At 44.0% G+C, this 20,214-nt stretch overlaps 1 protein-coding gene across 1 annotated transcript in view; it reads right to left on the reverse strand.

Annotated features, from left to right (window-relative positions):
* Positions 1-18,832, reverse strand: part of LOC147453277 (uncharacterized) — a 48,792-nt gene extending 29,960 nt beyond the window's left edge. Inside the window, exons 1-3 of the mRNA XM_086518703.1 lie at positions 18,434-18,832; positions 18,061-18,236; positions 17,732-17,915 (exon numbers count right to left, since the gene is read on the reverse strand). Of these exons, the coding sequence (XP_086374829.1) occupies positions 17,732-17,823 (92 nt within the window). The 5' untranslated portion in view covers positions 17,824-17,915; positions 18,061-18,236; positions 18,434-18,832. The remainder of the gene's footprint in view (positions 1-17,731; positions 17,916-18,060; positions 18,237-18,433) is intronic.
* Between the last annotated feature and the right edge of the window lie 1,382 nt (positions 18,833-20,214).

Consider the following 20,214-nt stretch of genomic DNA (forward strand, 5'->3'; position numbering starts at 1 on the left):
CCCATCCTTGGCGTGTTTTCACGCGACCGACTCACCTGAACCTGGCGTTTTTAGCTGATCCCCATCAGCGTTTTTCAGCCTTCACTAACGCTAGGCATCCACAGCAGAACCTCAGCATTTGTAGCGATTTTATAGCAGGATTGCAGCCCATTGAAAACGTTGCTCTATCTTGCAGATCTGCAGCATTTCCAGCCAGCCACGTTAGCGTGTTTATCCTCGGCAAGACCCCCGAATAGACCAGTCATTTTCAGCCATCAAAACAGCAAGAAACAGTCATTTTCAGCAAATAAAAGTCCGCAGATTTCAGCCATCAAGTCGTCGTCGTCGTCATCGGCATAGTCCAAGTTGCATCAGTCCATTGCATACGCATTGTACACCTTTGTGCAATCAAAGTAGACCACTCTCGCCGACGAGAGTGGGGCCTTCGGAGGAGGGTTTTACAACCTCTCGGGTGTCGTATCTCTTCTCTCTCCTTCTCTCAGTCTCATTCATTTGCACGCACAATATCCACTCACTTTGTTCGTGATCATAGCACTCTCCATAAGACGGAAAGCTCTCTTTCCCTAAGAACTAAAAGGAACCTTGAGCAATAAAGATCACTAGTCTTGAGAAAATACAACATTCATTCCGTTGCACCTAACATTGGTATCAGAGCTTTGGAAGTGTTCTGCATTACTCAAGGAAAGAACCACAAGAATTTTTTTTGCTTGTTGCGGTCGCACGAACCAAGTTTACTTCGGCGTGGCGATTCCTAATCGTGTTTTGTTGAAGAGTGACAAGAATCCCAAGAAAGAAGGGCTTGTCCAGCCTCCCCTTGTGTCTCTTTTCACTCATTGAGAGCGGACCGTGCACTTAGCGGCCGGCCAATCAACGTGAGGTGGGAAAAAGAAACCTTGGTGTGAGCGCAAGGCCGCCAAGGGGTGCGCCCGCAGAAAAGGGTAGAACTCGGGTGAAGAGAAGATCCTTCTCAACGCGATTTGCAAGCGAAAGAAAACCTCAAGAACCCCAAGAAACCAAGACCCTCAAGTCTCAAGAACCTCAAGAACCCACGATTCTCACGAATCAAGGACCTCAAGAACCTCAAGACTCTCAAGAACCCAAGTTCCTCGGGAGCTTAAGAACCCAAGATTATAGTGCATGGTCGTCACCCGAAGCGGAATGGATACTTCGCATACAGGTGATGAGCATAAGAGAGGCGACGAAGACTCGTCCCCACCCTGAGATGATTTCTTCAACCCTCCCCCTTCGCCATCTACGCCACCAAGTGCACCAAACCCTCTGGAGGCAGTGGTCACACGGATGATGGCCATGATGGATAGACAAGAAGAAAATCGACTTGCTCAGGAACGTGAGCTCATTGCTCTTGCCGTAAAACAAGAAGAAAATCGACTTGCTTTCGAACGCGAGCGTGATGAACGAGAGGCTCAAAGGGAGATTCGTCATCAAGAATTTATTTCCCACATCCTAGCCTCGAAGACCAAACCACCCAAAGATCGTGGAAGTTCGTCAAGTGGCGCAAGCCACGACGAGGGTTCCAACCATCCAGTCATACTTACTGAAAAGTTGACTTTCAGTAAGTATGACGGTAAGATGGATGCTACAGTTATTCATTCTTGGTTACATCAATTTAATGCTTATTTTGCGACAACTAAGAAGACAAGAAAGAGCAAAGTTTTGACGGCAACTATGTACCTTGCCGGCGATGCCATCAATTGGTACCACGCATGGCAAGAGGCACAGCTAGCCGCGCACCTAGAGGCAGCCGACGATTTCACGCCCCTCTCTTTTAGTTGAGTTGATTTCCAAGACAAGCTCAAGGCACGGTTTATCCCACCTCAATACCTTGCACGATTGAAAGACGATTGGCGAGCTCTCAAGAAAAATGGTATGCCGGTTATGTCTTTTTCTAATCGTGTTTTGCAATTAGATACCCAATTACGCATATCAGATGATGAGCGCAAAGAGGCTTTTCTCTTTGAATTGGACGAGTATATCAAGTACAATGTCGAGGTATTCGATCCAATCGATCTCAACAAGGCGGTAGCGATTGCTCTCGCACAGGAGATGAAGCTCAAGGAGGGAAAGCCTAAGTAGAACAAGACTTCCACAAGTACTTCGCAGACTTCTCAGAACCCGCAGAATAGTAAGAACGGTAAGAATGGTAAGAATGATAACTCTTCTAACCAATCTTCCAACAGTATCTCATCAAAGAATTCTACCAATGAATCTAAGGATAAGGCTAACACAACTGCTAAACCTAAGATTACTCCAAATAAAAAGGTAGCACAAGGAATTGTAGGAGGATACATCACGTCGGAAGAACAAAGCACTTATTCTAAGGAAGGTTGTTGTTTTCATTGTCACATTAAGGGTCACATAAAACGAACATGTCCTAAGCTTGAATTGAATGAATCTAAAGAACCCACAACACCCACTACATCTGTCAATGCAATGAATGATAACATGATTGTGCCCAAAGTTTCTCAGGACCCTCCCATTGATGATTCTCTCATTAAATGTTATGGTCGTACGTCGGGGCACCGTTTTGTCATATTGTTTGTCCCAGGTAGTATGCATGATGTGATCAGTTCCTCTCTCGTTAAGAGAGCCCGCCTCGAAGTTAGTCCGAGATCTCCTATCGAGGTCTCTGGCTTTCGTCCTGGTATGGACGCTCTCATCACCGAGAAATGCATTGATGTGTTGTTTGTAATTCAACAAACTGCCTTCACTAGAAGATTTGTTGTTTCTCCTCTCTCAGGATGTGATATGATATTAGGCATTAAATGGTTTCGTGATAATGTGCTCTCATAAAATTTTCGGCTAACACTATAACTCTCAATGCCGACAATGATTCTCCTACTGTCTTTCATGGAATGGACATTGCTCCTTCTCCATCTCTCATTGCTAATATGCAAGACAACGTTGAAAGGATTCAAGAGAAGGAGACTCTCTCAGTCTCTTTTTCTCCACAGCATGACACACTAGATTTGCATGATTATGAGAAGCATGAGGACTTGCTCGAAGATGATGTGATTGTTCATAAGGATGATGTGTTAGTTGATGCTTTTCCTAGCGAAGCTAACCTCGTTGTAGATTCGATCAATCACGAAGATCCGGTCTTGGCTTTTGAGTCGAGGTCCAAAGAGCCCCCACAAGACGATTCGATCATTCAAGAAGAAGAAGCGATCTTGGCTCTCGAGACTTGGTCAGAAGCACCCTCACAGGAAGTATTGCGTGTTCGCATGATTGATACGCACGCATTGTTCGAGTGTTTCATTCATGACGGTTTCCTGTATTTTAGTCAGCCTCGTTATGTGATTCCTTTTTCTAGACATGACATATTGTATGTTGAGCTCGTTTCTCTCATGGATGAGCACGAATGTGTGCGGATTGTTCATGAAAAGCTGAAAAGTTTGTATGTAAGGAAGTCGCATTCTATGTTTCTTCCTTGGCATGACACAGTTTCCGAAAGAGCACATGAAAGTATGAGCACCAAGCATGGGCATTTCCATTATGATTTGCCACAATTGATTGATTTCGATCAAACAGAAAAAATTCGAGCGCATTGTTTGCATGTGTTTGATGAACGGGTTGTCACTCCGTCTCTATGTTCATCTACATTGCATACACAGTCTATAGCAAAGACAAGATTTTTTTCCTTCACTTTACATGGAATGGGTATGTTCATGGTTTTGTGTTGGAGATGGTTTCAGGAATTTTCAGCCATGGAGATTCTTGCAGACGAAAGAAGCAGGATTCTACACGAAGGATTCTACACAAAGTTGAAGCATCAAAGGAGCCACAGAAGACTTTGAGTCGCTTTCGGCGCGGCCCAAAGAAGCAAGTGTTGCAGACCTTTATGAAGTTCAAGTACCGTACGACCCACACAGCAGAGTGGGCCAGCGAAGAGTCCCTTCCAGGATTCCGGATGCTGTTGGCGATCTCCCTCGACACCATACAGTTCGGTACCAGTACCTCACTTTGAAAAGGAGGGGATGTCACGTGACACATCCCAACCCTATGTGTCCGTGGACAAGCTACACCATAGCAGGGTTCCCGTCAGTTCACTCAAGTCTAGATTAGCAATGATCTGGCACTTTTGTGAGTCTATTCGTAGACCGTACATGCCCAATCACTTAGCATAGATGCATATCCTCCGGTTGCACACAGCATGATCATCGGAATTCCCATCAGAATCCATTAGCATCAGTTAGGGGAATTTTTCCAGTGCATTTAGCCTATTCTCCTATTTTTGGTTATTTTCACTTATTATTTTTAAGTGACTTTCCAACAAAAGTAGGTAGGGCAATTTTGCTAAGTTAATATATAAGCAAACCCAAGTTAGCACTTTCTGGCAGAAGAGGCAGCAAGAGCTTCCCACTCAACGGGCAACTTCTCAGCAGTACCCCCCCCCCCCCCCCCCTCATGACCCCCTAGCGCCAACCATCTCCCCATACCTGGCGTTTTCTCCCACAGTTTCACAGCAACAGCATCGCCATTGAAGGTCCCCCTTTTGGCGTTAGTTCCCCAACAGATCACACCCATCCTTGGCGTGTTTTCCCGCGACCGACTCACCTGAACTTGGCGTTTTTACCTGATCCCCATCAGCGTTTTTCAGCCTTCACTAACGCTAGGCATCCACAGCAGGACCTCAGCATTTGTAGCATTTTTACAGCAGGATTGCAGCCCATTGAAAACGCTGCTCTATCTTGCAGATCTGCAGCATTTCCAGCCACATCAGCGTTTTTATCCTCAGCAAGACCCCCGAATAGACCAGTCATTTTCAGCCATGAAAACAGCAAGAAACAGTCGTTTTCAGCCACCAAGAAGACCATGAAAATCAGCAGATAAAAGTCCACAGATTTCAGCCATCAAGTCGTCGTCGTCAGCATAGTCCAAGTTGCATCAGTCCATTGCATACGCATTGTACACCTTTGTGCAATCAAAGTAGACCACTCTCGCCAACGAGAGTGGAGCCTTCGGAGGAGGGTTTTACAACCTCTCGGGTGTCGTATCTCTTCTCTCTCCTTCTCTCAGTCTCATTCATTTGCACGAACAATATCCACTCACTTTGTTCGTGATCATAGCACTCTCCATAAGACGAAAATCTCTCTCTTTCCCTAAGAACTAAAAGGAACCTTGAGCAATAAAGATCACTAATCTTGAGAAAATACAACATTCATTCCGCTGCACCTAACAATCCAAGTCTTGTATCTAGCTCTCATAATAAAGTATTAAGTCTTATAATCAATATTAAGCTTATCATCAAGTCCAAGTTCTTGTACATTGTGAGCGCCTCCTCTTGCTCTCTTTTAGCTATATACGCTCTCATAACAGTTTGGCAAGACTCCCATCTCTTAATCTTCTCAAGCCATCATGGAGCCGACGATGGAAGGTGTCATCAACGCATTGCAAGGCATCCAAGCTCAGTTACAAGAACTTCGCGAGAGTAACGCTCAACTTCAAGCAGGGCAACCCCTAATCTTAGGACCGGCATTGCAAAATTTTCAACGTCAAATTCAAGAGCTTCAAGAGACAAGCACACATCAAGCACAAGCTGCAAGATCTAGCTATCCTCAACAACATAAGAAGGAGCCAAAGGTCAGCATGTTTGAAAAATTTGATGGGACTAGATCAAAGTTTAGAGGTTTTCTCCAACAAGTGCGTCTCTTCATTCGAATGCAACGAGAGCGTTATCCAGATGATGCCTCACGTAGGCCTTATTGGGACCCTCCTCTTGGGTACGGCTCTCTCTTGGTTTGCTCCCTTACTTGAAAAAGAATCTCCTCTTCTTCGTGACTTTGAATCTTTTGTGCGGAAGTTCTCTGCAACCTTTGGGGATACTGATAAAGCAAGGGTTGCTGAAACCAAACTTAGAAATCTCCGCCAAGGATCAAGACCTGCATCCGAATTTCAACAGCTCACTTGTGATCTGACTTGGCATGAGGAATATTTCATTAGCCGATTTTGGTGGGGATTAAAGGATACGTAAAAGATCTTTTATTGACTATGCCAAAGGTTCACACACTAAGCAAGTTCATCTCTCAAGCAATAGAATGTGATAATCGACTATTTGAGAGGAGACAAGAGAGGCGTCTTGGGGCACCATTGCGACCCCAAACAGAAGTGACACATAATGGCTACACACCTCAACAGGGCCATCAATCAAGCATTGAGCCCATGCAAATTAATTCAGCATGGTTTCAACCTCTTTCAACCCAAGAGAAGCAAAGAGACCCATTAATGGCTTATGTATGTATTGTGGAGAGTAGGGGCACATAGTTCAACAGTGTCCAAGGAAGAGAAGGATGAAGGTTCATGGTGCAATGGCCTCAACGTGTTCAGAAAACATGGACGTCCAACCCCAATAGAGACCGACCGGTTGGACAAAAGACCAACAAAAAAAGGTCTCTTTCTTCCCGCTGTTTCCACTTCAAGTTTTATGCTACCAGTCAAGATCCATATGCCGGGTAGGCACATGGATTGTGAAGCATTACTAGATTCAGGCGCAACGGCGTGCTTCATGGACAAAGAATTTGCAAAAGCACAAGGCATACCACTTGTGGAGAAGTCTAATCCAGCAACTGTAGAAGTCATTGATGGTCGTCCCCTCGCTTCAGGGGATGTCAGGTATGCAACTCGCCCCATAGAAGTAACATTGCAGGAGCATGTTTCTAGAATAGCATTCAATATTATACAAAGCCCAAGCAGCCCAATTGTTATTGGGCTACCGTGGTGGCTTGAATAACATAATCCTCACATCGATTGGAGGGCTCGGATAATTGAACCACGAAAAGTCCAAAAGAAGAAGGGAAGGCATAATAGGCCTATATATCTTGGAGCCAAGGTCTTCGTGCGTGTAGCCAAAAAGTATCCAACTTTCCTAATATTTGCAACACCAACCGACACGTCGACAACAAAAATCATGGAGGCATTGCCACATCAATATCAAGATTACAATGATGTTTTTGAGAAGAAGAATGCAGACCTCTTACCGGAGTATCGACCCTATGATTGTGCTATAGAGCTTCAGGAGGGAACCTGACCCCCTTTTGGCCCAATATACAAGCTATCTCAAGATGAATTGGTAGAATTACGGAAAAATATTGATGAGAATCTTGCTAAGGGGTTCATACGGCATTCAAAGTCCCCAGAAGGAGCTCCAATACTCTTTGTAAAAAAGAAAGGACGGAACTCTCCGGATGTGCGTGGATTATAGGGACCTAAACAAGATCACCGTCAAGAATCGCTATCCCCTTCCCTTGATCCCAGAGCTTCTTGAGCGCCTTGGCAAGGCAAGAATATTTACAAAAATAGATCTTCGTGGTGCTTACAACCTAGTCAGAATCAAAGAAGGTGATGAATGGAAGACAACCTTTCGGACAAGGTATGGCCACTTTGAATATACCGTCATGCCATTTGGTCTCACAAATGCCCCAGCTGTTTTTCAACATTTAATGAACGATATCTTTTGGGAGTATTTGGAGTATTTTGTGGTAATATATTTAGATGATATCTTGATATTTTCCAAGGATCAAGAAGAGCATGAGCACCATGTACGATTAGTGCTTGAAAAGCTTCGTGCATCAGGGTTATATGCAAAGTTGGAGAAGTGCTCTTTTCATCAATCTAAGGTGGAATTTCTTCGTTATGTAATTTCTGAAAAGGGAATCTCCATGGATCCAAAGAAGGTTCAAACCATCCTTGATTGGGAGACACCCACCTCGGTAAGAGATGTTCAATGTTTATATATATACCTTCATAAGTTCAGAATAGTCTGAACTCACGAATTTTAAGAGGGAATAAAGCACTCATAAAACTATAAAAGCAAGGGACACAAGAAAAGAAAAGAAAAACAAAAACAAACAAACTAAATCAATTTGTTTTCTACGAAACAAAACTAGATAAAACAAAACATTATTAACTTAAAAATGTTTTTAAAAAAGGCATGTGTAAAATAAGTTGACGCAACGTATTTTGCTTAAAACAATTACTCAACTTTAAGCAAAAAAAAGGATAAGACATCTTAAAAACTTAATCCTAGAAATCAAACTTCACACAACTTCTTCTAACGAAACACATTCTTAAGTCCTTAGGTAAGCTAAATACGAAATCGAAAAATGAATACTACTACAAACCTACGAAGAGCAAAGAACCAAACTTGACAATTTGTGATCTCAACTTCGCTGCTTATCCAAACAGGAAGAATAAGATTATCACCTTTATCATGCATAGCTTGGACAATAGCTATGACATCCCTACTCACGTCGCCAGTGCCCAAGAGCAGGTGCAGGTTTATATAGAGGTCATTCATGCTTTGAACGTACTCTACAAAACCAACGAGCTGAGTTTCTATCACCCTCCGGAGGTGATGGGCATACTCAGCCATGATAAAGGCTAGCATTTGTCAAGCTATATTAAAAATACTAGAAGCGCTAAAGATCAAAACAACAACATAAGGTGTTATTAAGTCAAACAATAAGTGGGCTTTTTAGCTCCCCACTTCTATCGAATTTACTACTGATTATCTTGAACATTCCAAAGGAAGAAACATTAAAAATAAACTTACTACGATGCAAAAATGAACGAACGTTTTTCATGATTCTTTTGAATGAGTATCCTTTTTCAACTAGTAAAGAAATAAGATGGCAAGATTGAGCAACAAAAGTAGATTTACTAGAACAAAGACGAGAAAATCTAAATAGTTGAAAGAAAATGACACCGTACTTAGCTAAAAGAGAAATGTTCGAAGAAATGTGAGGCATACGGATGATTTTTAGATTGGCATATTCTGGCTCAAGGCGCTTATCATAGATATCTACTTCTAATCCCAAGGGAGTCTGGAAAATCTTAAGGTCTAAAAAGGCACAACAATCACTATTTGTGGTGCAGTTAAGTTCACAAAACTCCTTGGGATAAATTCCTCCGCCTAAAGAACTCAAATTCAAGTACATAAAATCTTGAAAAGAAGGAACGTCAGGGACAAAAAGATCATCTACAAAGCGTCTTACATTGCATAACTTGTGCAAAAATATTGGGCAAGTGTTAGCAAGGACAAGACGCTCCATAAAATCAAACTCATAAGTAAAAAGATAGAAATTAGCAAGAAAAACAGCACAATTGGTACCCATAGGGATACCAATTGTTTGCTTGAAAAGAGAGTCGCCGATGGTTATATATAAATTGTCCAAAAGAAAATCTAACCAAGATATGATGTCAATGTCATCTACAATCCTGGTGAATCTCTTTCTTCCTTTGTCTACATCTACATTCTTAGTTTTCAGCCATAAGAAGTCAAAGTTCAAGGCTGACTTTTCTACTAGCAATGCCTTGTATCTATCCTTCTCAAGCTTGTACGCAAAAACTTTTGAAATAAGAGACTTGACTCTAAATCTAAGGTCCTCCAAATTTAGCTTCGTGTATAGCGTTGTAAAGTCAAAAATTTGGAGACATAAAGGAGAAGATTTCTCCTTGAGGCTTCTTGAAGAGTTCAAAAACTTTAAAATAGGAATCACACCTACTGAATCATTTAAAATCCAACTTGAATCGGTAGGTACTTCTGCTTCCTTTAGCATGTTTATCCACAATTCATTTACGCTAGGTAAAATGGCTTTGAAACAATAACTAAGCCATTTGGAAACCTCGGTCAAAGAGGTGTTACAAGAAGCAGCTATAAATCTAGGCTTTATAGGGTTCTTGTGGAACTTCCAAACTTTTTATCATATCTTTATACAGGGATACTCCAAGGTGGTTACAGCACTCACAAGGTTGACAGGCCATAATAAGTTTGTTTGGGACTCAAATGTTTCCTCGGATTTGCAAATTTTTATCATATCTTTATACAGGGATACTCCAAGGTGGTTACAGCACTCACAAGGTTGACAGGCCATAATAAGTTTGTTTGGGTCTCAGAGGCCGCGAAAGCATTTCAGACTCTCAAGCAAGCTTTCACGACCGCACCCATTCTAATTCACGCAGATCCTACAAAGCCTTTCATCCTAGAAACACACGCTTCAGATTTTGCCCTTGGCGCTATTCTATCCCCTAGTAGGAGAGGATGGTCGAGTACATCCAGTAGCTTTTCATTCTCGCAAGTTCTCAGCTACAGAAATCAATTATGAAATCCATGACAAAGAGCTCTTAGCAATCATCGAATCCTTCGACACTTGGCGTCACCTACTTGAAGGAGCTCCTCATAAGATCACTGTCTATACAGATCACAAGAATTTGGAATACTTCATGACATCCCGCGTCTTGAATCGTCGCCAAGCCAGATGGAGTGGTATCCTATCAAGGTTTGATTTTCTTATCTCTTATAGACCTGGCCGTCAACAAGCTAAGCCAGATGCCTTATCAAGAAGATCCTACCTTGCACCTAGAGAAGGCGACGCAACATTTGATCAACAAGAGTCAGTCATTTTGAAACCTGAGCAGCTTCAGCTAAACGCCACCATGAGCCAAGCTCCTGAAGATTCTACTTTTCTTTCTAAGGTGAAGACGCAAATTGCCAAAAGACCCACTTGCTCAGAATATCAGACAATAACTACAAGGACAAGAGGTTAATGAGGACTTTCAAGAAATTGATGGACTAATTTACTATAAGGGTCTTCTCTATATTCCGCCAGGACTACCACGCCTGGAGGTACTTCAACAACGGCATGATCTTCCATTAGCAGGGCATTTTGGGATTAATAAGACAATTGAGCTTCTCTCCCGTGACTTTTGGTGGCCTCAAATGTGGAAGCTTGTCAAGGAGTATGTAGGCACTTATGACACTTGCAATAGATCAAAGGCTCCTCGTCATCGTCCTCATGGGTTACTCCATCCCTTGCCCATTCCAACCAAACCATGGTCATCCATCTGCATGGATTTCATTGTAGAGCTACCCTTGTCACAAGGATTTGACTCCATTTTAGTAGTCGTGGACCGGTTTACAAAAATGGCACACTTCATTCCAACCACTAAAAACATCACCAACGAAGGTACGGCCAAACTCTTTCTACAGCATATCTATCGTTATCACGGATTACCGAATGACAGTTTCTGATCGAGGCCCACAATTCATCTCTAGCTTTTGGAAAAGCTTATTCAAGCTACTCGGAGTACAAATCAACCTCTCCTCAGCCAATCACCCACAAAGTGAAGGACAAACAGAGATAGTAAATCAAGTTTTGGAACAGTATCTACGCTGTACTATCATTTATCACCAGAATAATTGGGTCGAGCTCCTACCGCTAGCAGAATTCTCCTATAATAACAGTTTTCATGCCTCTACCCGTCACACTCCATTCTTTGCTAATTATGGTCAACATCCCAAACAGGATATCCACAGACACAATCAAGTCAAGAATCTAGCTGCTATTCATCTTACACAACAATTATCTGCAATTCACAAAGAACTTACAATTTATATCAAAGAAGCTCAATCCAAGTATAAGGAAAGTGCAGATCTCCATCGCATGGAGCATCCAAAATACAAAGAAGGGGATAAAGTGTGGCTCCTCCGACGTGATCTGCGTTCATCTCGTCCCTGTCAAAAGCTTGATTATCGAAGGCTTGGCCCGTTTAAAATTATCCGTCAAGTCAATCCAGTCACCTATCGACTCCGATTGCCCTCATGCATGAAAATCCATCCGGTCTTTCATGTGTATCAGTCCTAGAACCTTGTCACACATCTAAGATGCCAGGAAGAGCCCTACAACCACCTCCTCCGGTTGAGATTCAAGGACATGACGAATATGAGGTCGAGAAAGTCCTAGATTCTCGAGTTTCGCATGGCATGTTACAGTACTTGGTACATTGGAAAGGCTATGATGTTAGTGAACGAACCTAGGAACCAGCACACAATCTACAACATGCATCTCTCAAAGTCCAAGAGTTCCATCAACAACATCCATGGAAGCCCAACTCAAGAAACATCACTGCTCCTCGTGGAACTCGTCTCTAGAGGAGGGGGTAATGTCATGGATGCTTGAGAGTCAGTCGCTGCCTGCATCATCGCCTGTGTCATCGCCTATATCATCACTAGAAGGCTCTAGAATAATCTAGAAGAATCTAGAAGGTTCTAAGAGTATAAAGGAGATTCTAGAAGCTTGGAGAAGATTCCGGAAGAATCTAGAAGTTTCTGGAAAGCTCTAGAAAGTTGAAGTACGATCTAGAAAGTTCTAGAAGAATCAAGAAGTTTTTAGAAGCTTGGAGAAGATTCCAGAAGAATCTAGAAGTTTCTGGAAAGCTCTAGAAAGTTGAAGAAGAATCAAGAAGGTTCTAGAAGATTCTAACCTCCTCAAGGAGAACCTAGAAAGTTATAACCTCCTCAAGTAACCTCCTCAAGCACTAGTATAAATAGGGGTCTTGGGCCACAAGCCCCTCAGTCTTGCCAACACCAGTTGTGAGGCTCCTATGAGGAAATCCCTCTCCTAGTTCTTATGTTCAAGTCTTGTCCTTGCAATCAAGCCTTGTCTTGTACTCAAGTCATGTAATCCAAGTCCTGTATCTAGCTCTCATAATAAAGTATTAAGTCTTACAATCAATATTAAGCTTATCATCAAGTCCAAGTTCTTGTACAGTGTGAGTGCCTCCTCTTGCTCTCTTTTAGCTCTATATGCGCTCATAACACTGTCAGCATTAGCAGAGGCCAATCTGCCTTCTGATATTCCCATGGATATGGTGCATGAGGTTCTCAAGTTTTTTCCCAAAGTCAGAGGACAACCACTGACTGCTACACGCATTGGTCACGCTTTGGAAATGACAACCTTTCCTGCAGTAAAACCGGCTACAAGAACCTATTCACAACTTTCGAAAGATGCGACCATCGAGGCATGCAAAGAGCTACTTAGTACGAGTCATGTTGGCTATGCAAGGAATAAAAAGCTCTGGGCCATTTTCAAGTACTACTTTTTGGTTAGAGCTGCTAAAGTAAGCAAGGGCAGATGTGACGTACCTACTATATTCTCGTACTGCGAAGTACCTATACTGCCTCATCCACACCATCCCGTGTGGCTTTCATCAAATTCTATTTACCTCTTTACAGTCGCGGGCAAAAAGATTCAGAGCTCAGGTGCAATCTGTGCAATCTAGCTTATAATGCTTTGCAGCTCCCATGTTGGCTTGGGTCATTAACATACCTGTTAGTCCTATGGATGTGGATGCGGATATGCGGCGTAAAAGCTCTAAGGCACAAGGGAAAGACATTGAACAGACAATGGATCTCCCTGGGAAGCCAAAGAAAAAGAGGGCAAAGGTAGTGAAGGACACAGTAGAATCTTTAGTATCACTGCCAGTTTCGGAAAGCCAACATCTTCGAGTAAAGCAACTTGTTCGACGTTCCTCGCATACTTCAACTACTGATTCGATGGTAAGTTCAGGTGCTGCGGATCACACTATGCATGTCACAGTTGTGGCTTCTACAGTGTGTGTTCCTCTCTCTACTGCTACTATTTTTACCCCTACCACAGTGACTAGCTCCCAAGTCCCAGTGGGAGTTGCTTCTTCTCCAATGCCTAGTCGTGCTACAACCACTCCCACCATCTCTACTCCGACACAGAGGCATGCTCCCAGTCCACCACGAGCAGTGCCACTTGCCACACCTGTCCCACCAGCTGTACCACTTGCCAGCTCTCTTCACCCCGACACTGTTACAGGACCTTCCATAGTGTTGGACTCTATATCACTTTTTCAGCTATCTGAGGATATATTGCAAGAGTCTAAGCAAGCCATTGCCACCATTGAGCTTGGAGCAGAGCGGTTAGCATCTACACACCAGCGTCACGCAACTACTTACGCAGCTATGGAGGGATCTCTGTGAGTTGTTGAGAGCGCTATCGCCGATAGGGATGCCACTATTTTCGCACTCCAACAGGCCTTGAAGATAAAGTCTCAAGTGATTAGTGACCTTCAAAATCAAGTACAAGGATTTAGAGAATTGCTCTTACATGAAAACAGGGCAACCCAGCCTACGATGATGGGTATGGAGTATGGGTGGACTGGAGCAAGTACACCAGTGCAGCATGCGGCAACGGGTCCTTCTCAACAATTTATGGGACTTTACTCACAGACTCCATTTCAGTACTACAATCAACAACAACAGTATCCTCCTCAGGGATTTCAATCGTCACCATTGCCTCAGATGTAAAATGTGACTTGCTGCGACGGAATTGCCGGAGCACATCGCCATGGCTGTGTTACTCAACGTCCTCAGTACACTACAGGACAGTTGCTACCATCTGCCCAGCAGCAGGTGGCTGGTCCCTTCCCAGGAGGCCCAGTTACAGACAGGAGAGCTCACATACAATAGGGCCCCACAATTGATTTGGTGGCTCCACCTCCACAGGCTGATACTTCGGGTGCAGCAGTGGCCACCACTCTATCTCTTGGATGACAGATTCAAGAGCTGACCATTGTACATATGCAGTAGCTAGTACTTTTCTTTCACAGTTTTTCAGTCTTCCTCTCACCAAGACGGTGAGCGGTCTTGTGGCGGGGCAACCTGTAGTAGGCTACAGTGTCACTTTCACAGGACAATTAGTACAGTTTGGACTTTACAATTGGTCTTTGGTTGGTCGATTCACACTGGACGGACTCGCTGGGCAGTGACATGTGGCAGGGATACGATGGTCTAGTGGACATCGTGGCCAGGTCACCACCACCACTCAGTGGAGATAGACTTAGGTGCTGTCATTTATGAGCCGTTGGTGGCTCTTTATGGTTGGATATATGAGTAGTAGCGGTTTGGTCATCGGGATCTTTACGTAGTCGTTTAGAGTGAGTCTATACACAGAGCACTTATTCACCATCCCTGCACATCTGAGCCTCTACACCCCATTGTACCTAAGAGTCCTGGGCTGGAGCTGAGTGTGTTGCCACGCCAGAGTCTGTGTCAGTTCTTTGAGATAGTCAAGTCATTTGTTGTGGTCTATTGTTGCTGTTGTGTCTCTGTGAGCTCAGTTGTTGTCTATTGTTTCCTGGCTTTCAGTCTTTTTTGAGTGAGATTGTCACGCACATTGCACTGAGGGGCACCCACTGTAGAGAGCACAACACACTATCTGCGCTACACTCATCTAGGACCTTCTCTTGAAAGTCACTTGGTCTGAAAGCTTCGTAGAACTGTTGCCTTAATGTTGCCCAATTTGTAAAGTGGTTCTTAGCAAATTGACTATACCATTTGTCTGTTGAGTCATCCAAGGTCGACGAAAACAGCACTAGGTAGGCACCTTCTTTGTTTAAGCCACAACCTCTGCACAGGGATACAAACCTCCTAGGGTGGTCGTCTTCATCCTCTATGGAGAGTCCCTTGAAAGTCGGAAACTTTATATTCACCTTGGCCAGAATGCTTGTCAGCTCCTCCATCGCTACCTGCTCAAGAGTCTCTTGTAACACAGTTGGTGGAAAGTGTACTGGGGGAGGAGACAGGGGTGGTGAGGAGCTGGTTGAGGGAGATGCCAGAGAGGGTAGAGAAAGCGGGGGTGGAGAACTTCTACTCGGTAGGAAAGGTTGACGCTTTCTGTGGTAGTATTGCAAAGGACTCTGTAGTGGGCTTGGTCAACTGTCAATCTTTAGACTACTTTGTATGTGTCATGCTACTGCAACAGAGCCACACAACCTTTGGGCAAGAAGATGCTTGAACTCGTTGGATAGTCTAAACCCACTTGACCAGACTCGGCGCACGAGGCTAGACCAGGGCAAGAGACTAGACCAGCTCGACCAAGTTGGACGAGCACAAAGGTGGACTAGACCTAGCTAGACCAAACCGGTCTAGACCAAGGCGAGAGACTAGACCAGCTAGACCAAGCTGGAGGAGGGCGAAGGTGGGCTAGACCAGACCAGTCTAGACCAACAGACTAGGCAAGCAAGAGAGTAAACCAGCTAGCTCCTCGACCATGTTGCTTAGTCGAGTGAGACTTTAGTTGAGGTCCCACCGGGCGTGCCAAAGTGAGAGCACCTGTAGCAGGAAAAGTATGTCGTGCTTTCTATTGTAGGTGCTCCTTAGTGCAATGTGCAAAAAAACTCACTCCAAACATAGAAATGAACACAATAGAGCAATATGAAACAAGTGAGACCAACTCAAATGATACGACAATAGGCTCCAAACACAATGGAACTCGACTAACTCATGAACCAGTATAGAGTCTGGCTGGCAGCACACTCAACTCCAAGCCCAAAATTCACAAGTACAATGGGGGTGTCGAGGCTCTGTCTGTGCAAGGAGAGTGCAGATGTGCAAGTGTTAGACTGGACACAAGACTCAAGATTCATGAGTCATAAGACATCTATAATGCATACGACGAGTAAAACCAACTGAGCATGCATACAACCATAAAGAGCAGCAAACGGTTAACACAAATATCCCTGACAGTCCACCTACACCTATCTTCAAACTGTGGTGGCGGTGAACTAGCCACGGTGTCCACTAGACCACCACTACCTGTGTCTGCCACGTGTCACTGCCTAGGCGAGAGTCCACCCAATGTGAACCCAAGACTAACTGCAACTGCCTGTCCATTGCATGTGACATTGCAGCCCTGCTACACTAAGTATCATAATGGGAGAAGTTTTAGGACCCTCAAATACTGGAGTGCACAGAGCTTAAAGATAAAAAATTAAAACCAGCTAGTAAGGCAAAACGCGTCCAGCTTTCCCACAGCCATGGCCAAGCTACAAGGTCTCATATGTAATAAGCCTATCCACATGCCAATAGTCGAAAGGGAGGCTGGAGTCTGGATGCGGTATAGAAGCCACAGCTACCTAAGTGTAAAGCCCACCAGTGCGTTCCAGGGGTGGGGAAAACCTGACTTAGTGAGACCTCTTCTACCAGGTAATAGTCAAAGATGCAGTTACATTAGAACTCCCTCTTGCAGCAAGAATATGCAAGAGGAAATCCATCAATAAGTCATTCCTGAGCTGCAGCCCCTCTGTATGCAACCAGCTATAACAACATCTTCACCTTCCACAGGCACCAATAACCCACAGTCGAGTGGGAAAACTTATACAACAGGCCATGACATCGTCAATGCTCTATTGAGGCAAGACTGATCTACTTTCCCATGCTGAATTCTCTTAACCTTCCTGTGTGGTGTTCAAGTGTCAAGAAGCAGGATAAGGCTGGTTTGGGGACAAGAAAACCATTCACCAGGATCAAAGTGAAACTATGCCACATGGCTCAGTTCCCGCAAGACTATCATGAATGCTTGTATGCAACTAACAGCAATGAGCGACCTTCTTCAGTCTTGTCGTATTGTCACCTGACACTTGTTTCAGGCTACCATGCAAACCACTATGCCATGCTATTGAAACATCCACTTAAGCAAAGAGGGGTAAGAGCTTTGAACACTGCAGCCTCTTTCAGCAAATGCTCTCTTTAATAATTCAAACCATCAAACCTGCCCCCCTCAAGACCAGAGCAAAGCATTTCTTGTGCCTGTCAAAACTTTGAAATCAATCCAAGCCCCCAAAACAAGCGAGGCCAGGCCGTAAGACTATGAACTTGTGCACTAATCAATGCTCAGTGAGAGTTATATGCATTTCACAACCCTATACATCCCAGGCATGCATGGAGTTGGCAAGGGTTGCAAGAATGTCAGCATACAATAGTGATAAGCCACATTGCAAGCCGTGCCTACTAGAGCTTAAAGCACTGCACCTTCTAGTTATCATAACAAAATGCAACAATAGTTAAAATACAAAAAGCTCACACGCTTCTCACATAAACAAGGAAGCAGCGCAGTTGACTACATACTGGGAGTTACTTGGATGAATGGAAACCATATCAGATGAATTTCTCCCACTATGCCTCAGTGAAGCCGTCTGTAAATAACGCTGGATGTCCATAACAGTCACAAATCACCTAATAACAAGATACTACAACCCCTATTATGTTGGACTCATTCGTCATCCTTTGAAAGGACACAGCTCACCTGCATCTGATGAACAACTGTGACTGGTTAATCCCCTAATTTTATCAAATTACTTTGATGACCAGTTGCTTTCAATGGAATACTTTACTCGATGCAGTCACTGGTTTTAATGCCTTTTATCTTATCAATGAACAATGGAAAAAGGTCCAACCATTGGGCCCCTTAGCGATGAAAGGTTGCAACTTGAAGATTCTTGAACCAATCCATCCATCTGCAACATGTCTTCTGTTTTGGATATTTTCTCTCTTTTCTGTTCGTTAATTTGTTTCCTCCTGTGTGCCGTTGACCCACTCTTTCCTTTGGCATCCTTAGCTGGCACAGCGGAATCTAAGAAACCAACCAGAAGAAACCTTATATGATTGGAGTTCCAACATATAGACTTACAAACTAAGGGTTCGAATCTTCTATGAATAACCTTCCTAAATGTTTTTTACGAAAATTGGCCTAAGCATGCATATTAACTGCTAGCATTTAAGATTTTCTATAACAATGTTGATGAGCTTGCAAAAAAGAGGAAGTTTTACATCTACTTTCGAGGCGACAACTGGATCAAAGAAGCGGTTCCTCTTCAAGGACGATCCCACTTCTTCTTAGTCTTTTGACAGTTCCCAACAGTTCTTCCTCTAGTTCCAGCAAGGATGAGCATAGAAATAAGGAAACACAGAACAAGCCCCTAGGGCCGGAAAACAAACGTTCCTGGATGGGGATGGCCTGGGACGGCAAGGAATAGATGGGGGATGTTGATTTACGGCGGGTCACAGGGGTGGCGGTTCAGAACGGAATTCCAAAATGGTAGCCGGTGAGGAATGACTAGGGAACGTCAAACGACCAGTTCTTTAGAACTTCAAACGGGTAGAAACAAGAAGTTTCTGGGGGGCTTTAAGGCCCTTTTACATCATGTTTACGAGCTCATTTAGGGGTTATTTTTGGAGGCCCTTAATAGGAGGCCTCCTTGTTGCAATCCTCAAGCCTCAAGCCGCATAACTCATTGCCTCGAGCTCTTACCTCAATTGCGAGCTCTTGAGCCTTGACTTTTAGATCACTTGGGCCTCGGGCCTTCAAGCACCAAGCTCTCAAGGTCCCTCTACTCTCTCTCATCATTCCGTGTCAACTCTCTCTCTCTCTCTCTCTCTCTCTCTCTCTCTCTCTCATCATGCCATCTCTGCGTTTTAGGGGGGTTGTTGGACAGATCTGCGTTTTAGGGTTGTTGGACAGATCTGCGTTTTAGGGTTTGCTGCATTTTCTGCACTTTAGAAACATCAATCCTCTCTTCTCTCTCTCTCTCTCTCTCTCTCTCTCTCTCATGTCATCCCCAACCTCACCTATGGCAACAAGCAAACTCAAATATATGCTTCACTCCAAACGAATTTCCATCATTGAATTGGAAATGAAAGCATGGAGAAAAGAGATGGAAGATTGGAGGAACGCGAAGACCGTTTTCCTCCGAGAAAATGAAGAAAAGGAGAAGAGGTGGAAGGACGAGAAGGATCATCTTCTCAACAAGATCGCCACGTTGGAGAATAGCATTTTGGACCTCCACAAAGAAGTGTTGGAAACACGGTCAAAAAATGGGCTTGAAGAGGGGGAATTTCAGCCCTCTTTGAGGGAAGAAATTGACAACATCAATGAGGAGAAGAAGTCATGGGCCGCGGTCATATCCGAAACGCAAAAGAAAGTAGAGGAGGCCGAAAAATGGATTGAGGTTGCCAAGAAAGGGAAAGGTAAGGAAGCTCCTTGTACACCCACTCTTATCAACATGACCCTCGAAGAGGAACAAAGAAGGAGGATGCGGGCTCTACATGTGAGGGTAACCGGCCTCAAGGACATAAACAATGTGGAAAAAGAGGTCACAAGCCTCACATCAATGATGGGGGTGGAGAAGCCTTCACACACAAAGGCATGGAGAGTGGGCAAGAAGAGTGAGGGCCCCGGAGAATCTTCAAAGGAAAGAGCTCTCATACTACGCTTCCCTTCATTGGAAGAGAAGAAGGAATTCTTGAGGAAGAGACCTACTCTCAAGAAGACAGGTATTTTCTTAGGCGATGACCTCACTCTCTCACAACTTGCGCATATGAGAGAAGTAATGCCCGAGATTCAAGCGGCAAGGGAGAAGGGGAAGATGGCCTTTTACAGAGATGGTCGGGTGGTGATTGTAGAGCGGCGCTCTACATGACGGTGCGAGACCTATGGGACCACATTGAGGATGGCGACTTGGAATTGTAATGGGTCTATGAGGTTGGATGTTGGTGCCTTTGAGGACAGTTTCAGAGACAAGGACATTGTTTTCTTTTCAGAGACTCACCAG

Source organism: Adiantum capillus-veneris, chromosome 8 (genome assembly GCF_014529385.1).
Source record: "Adiantum capillus-veneris isolate H3 chromosome 8, ASM1452938v2, whole genome shotgun sequence".
Taxonomy (NCBI): Eukaryota; Viridiplantae; Streptophyta; class Polypodiopsida; order Polypodiales; family Pteridaceae; genus Adiantum; species Adiantum capillus-veneris.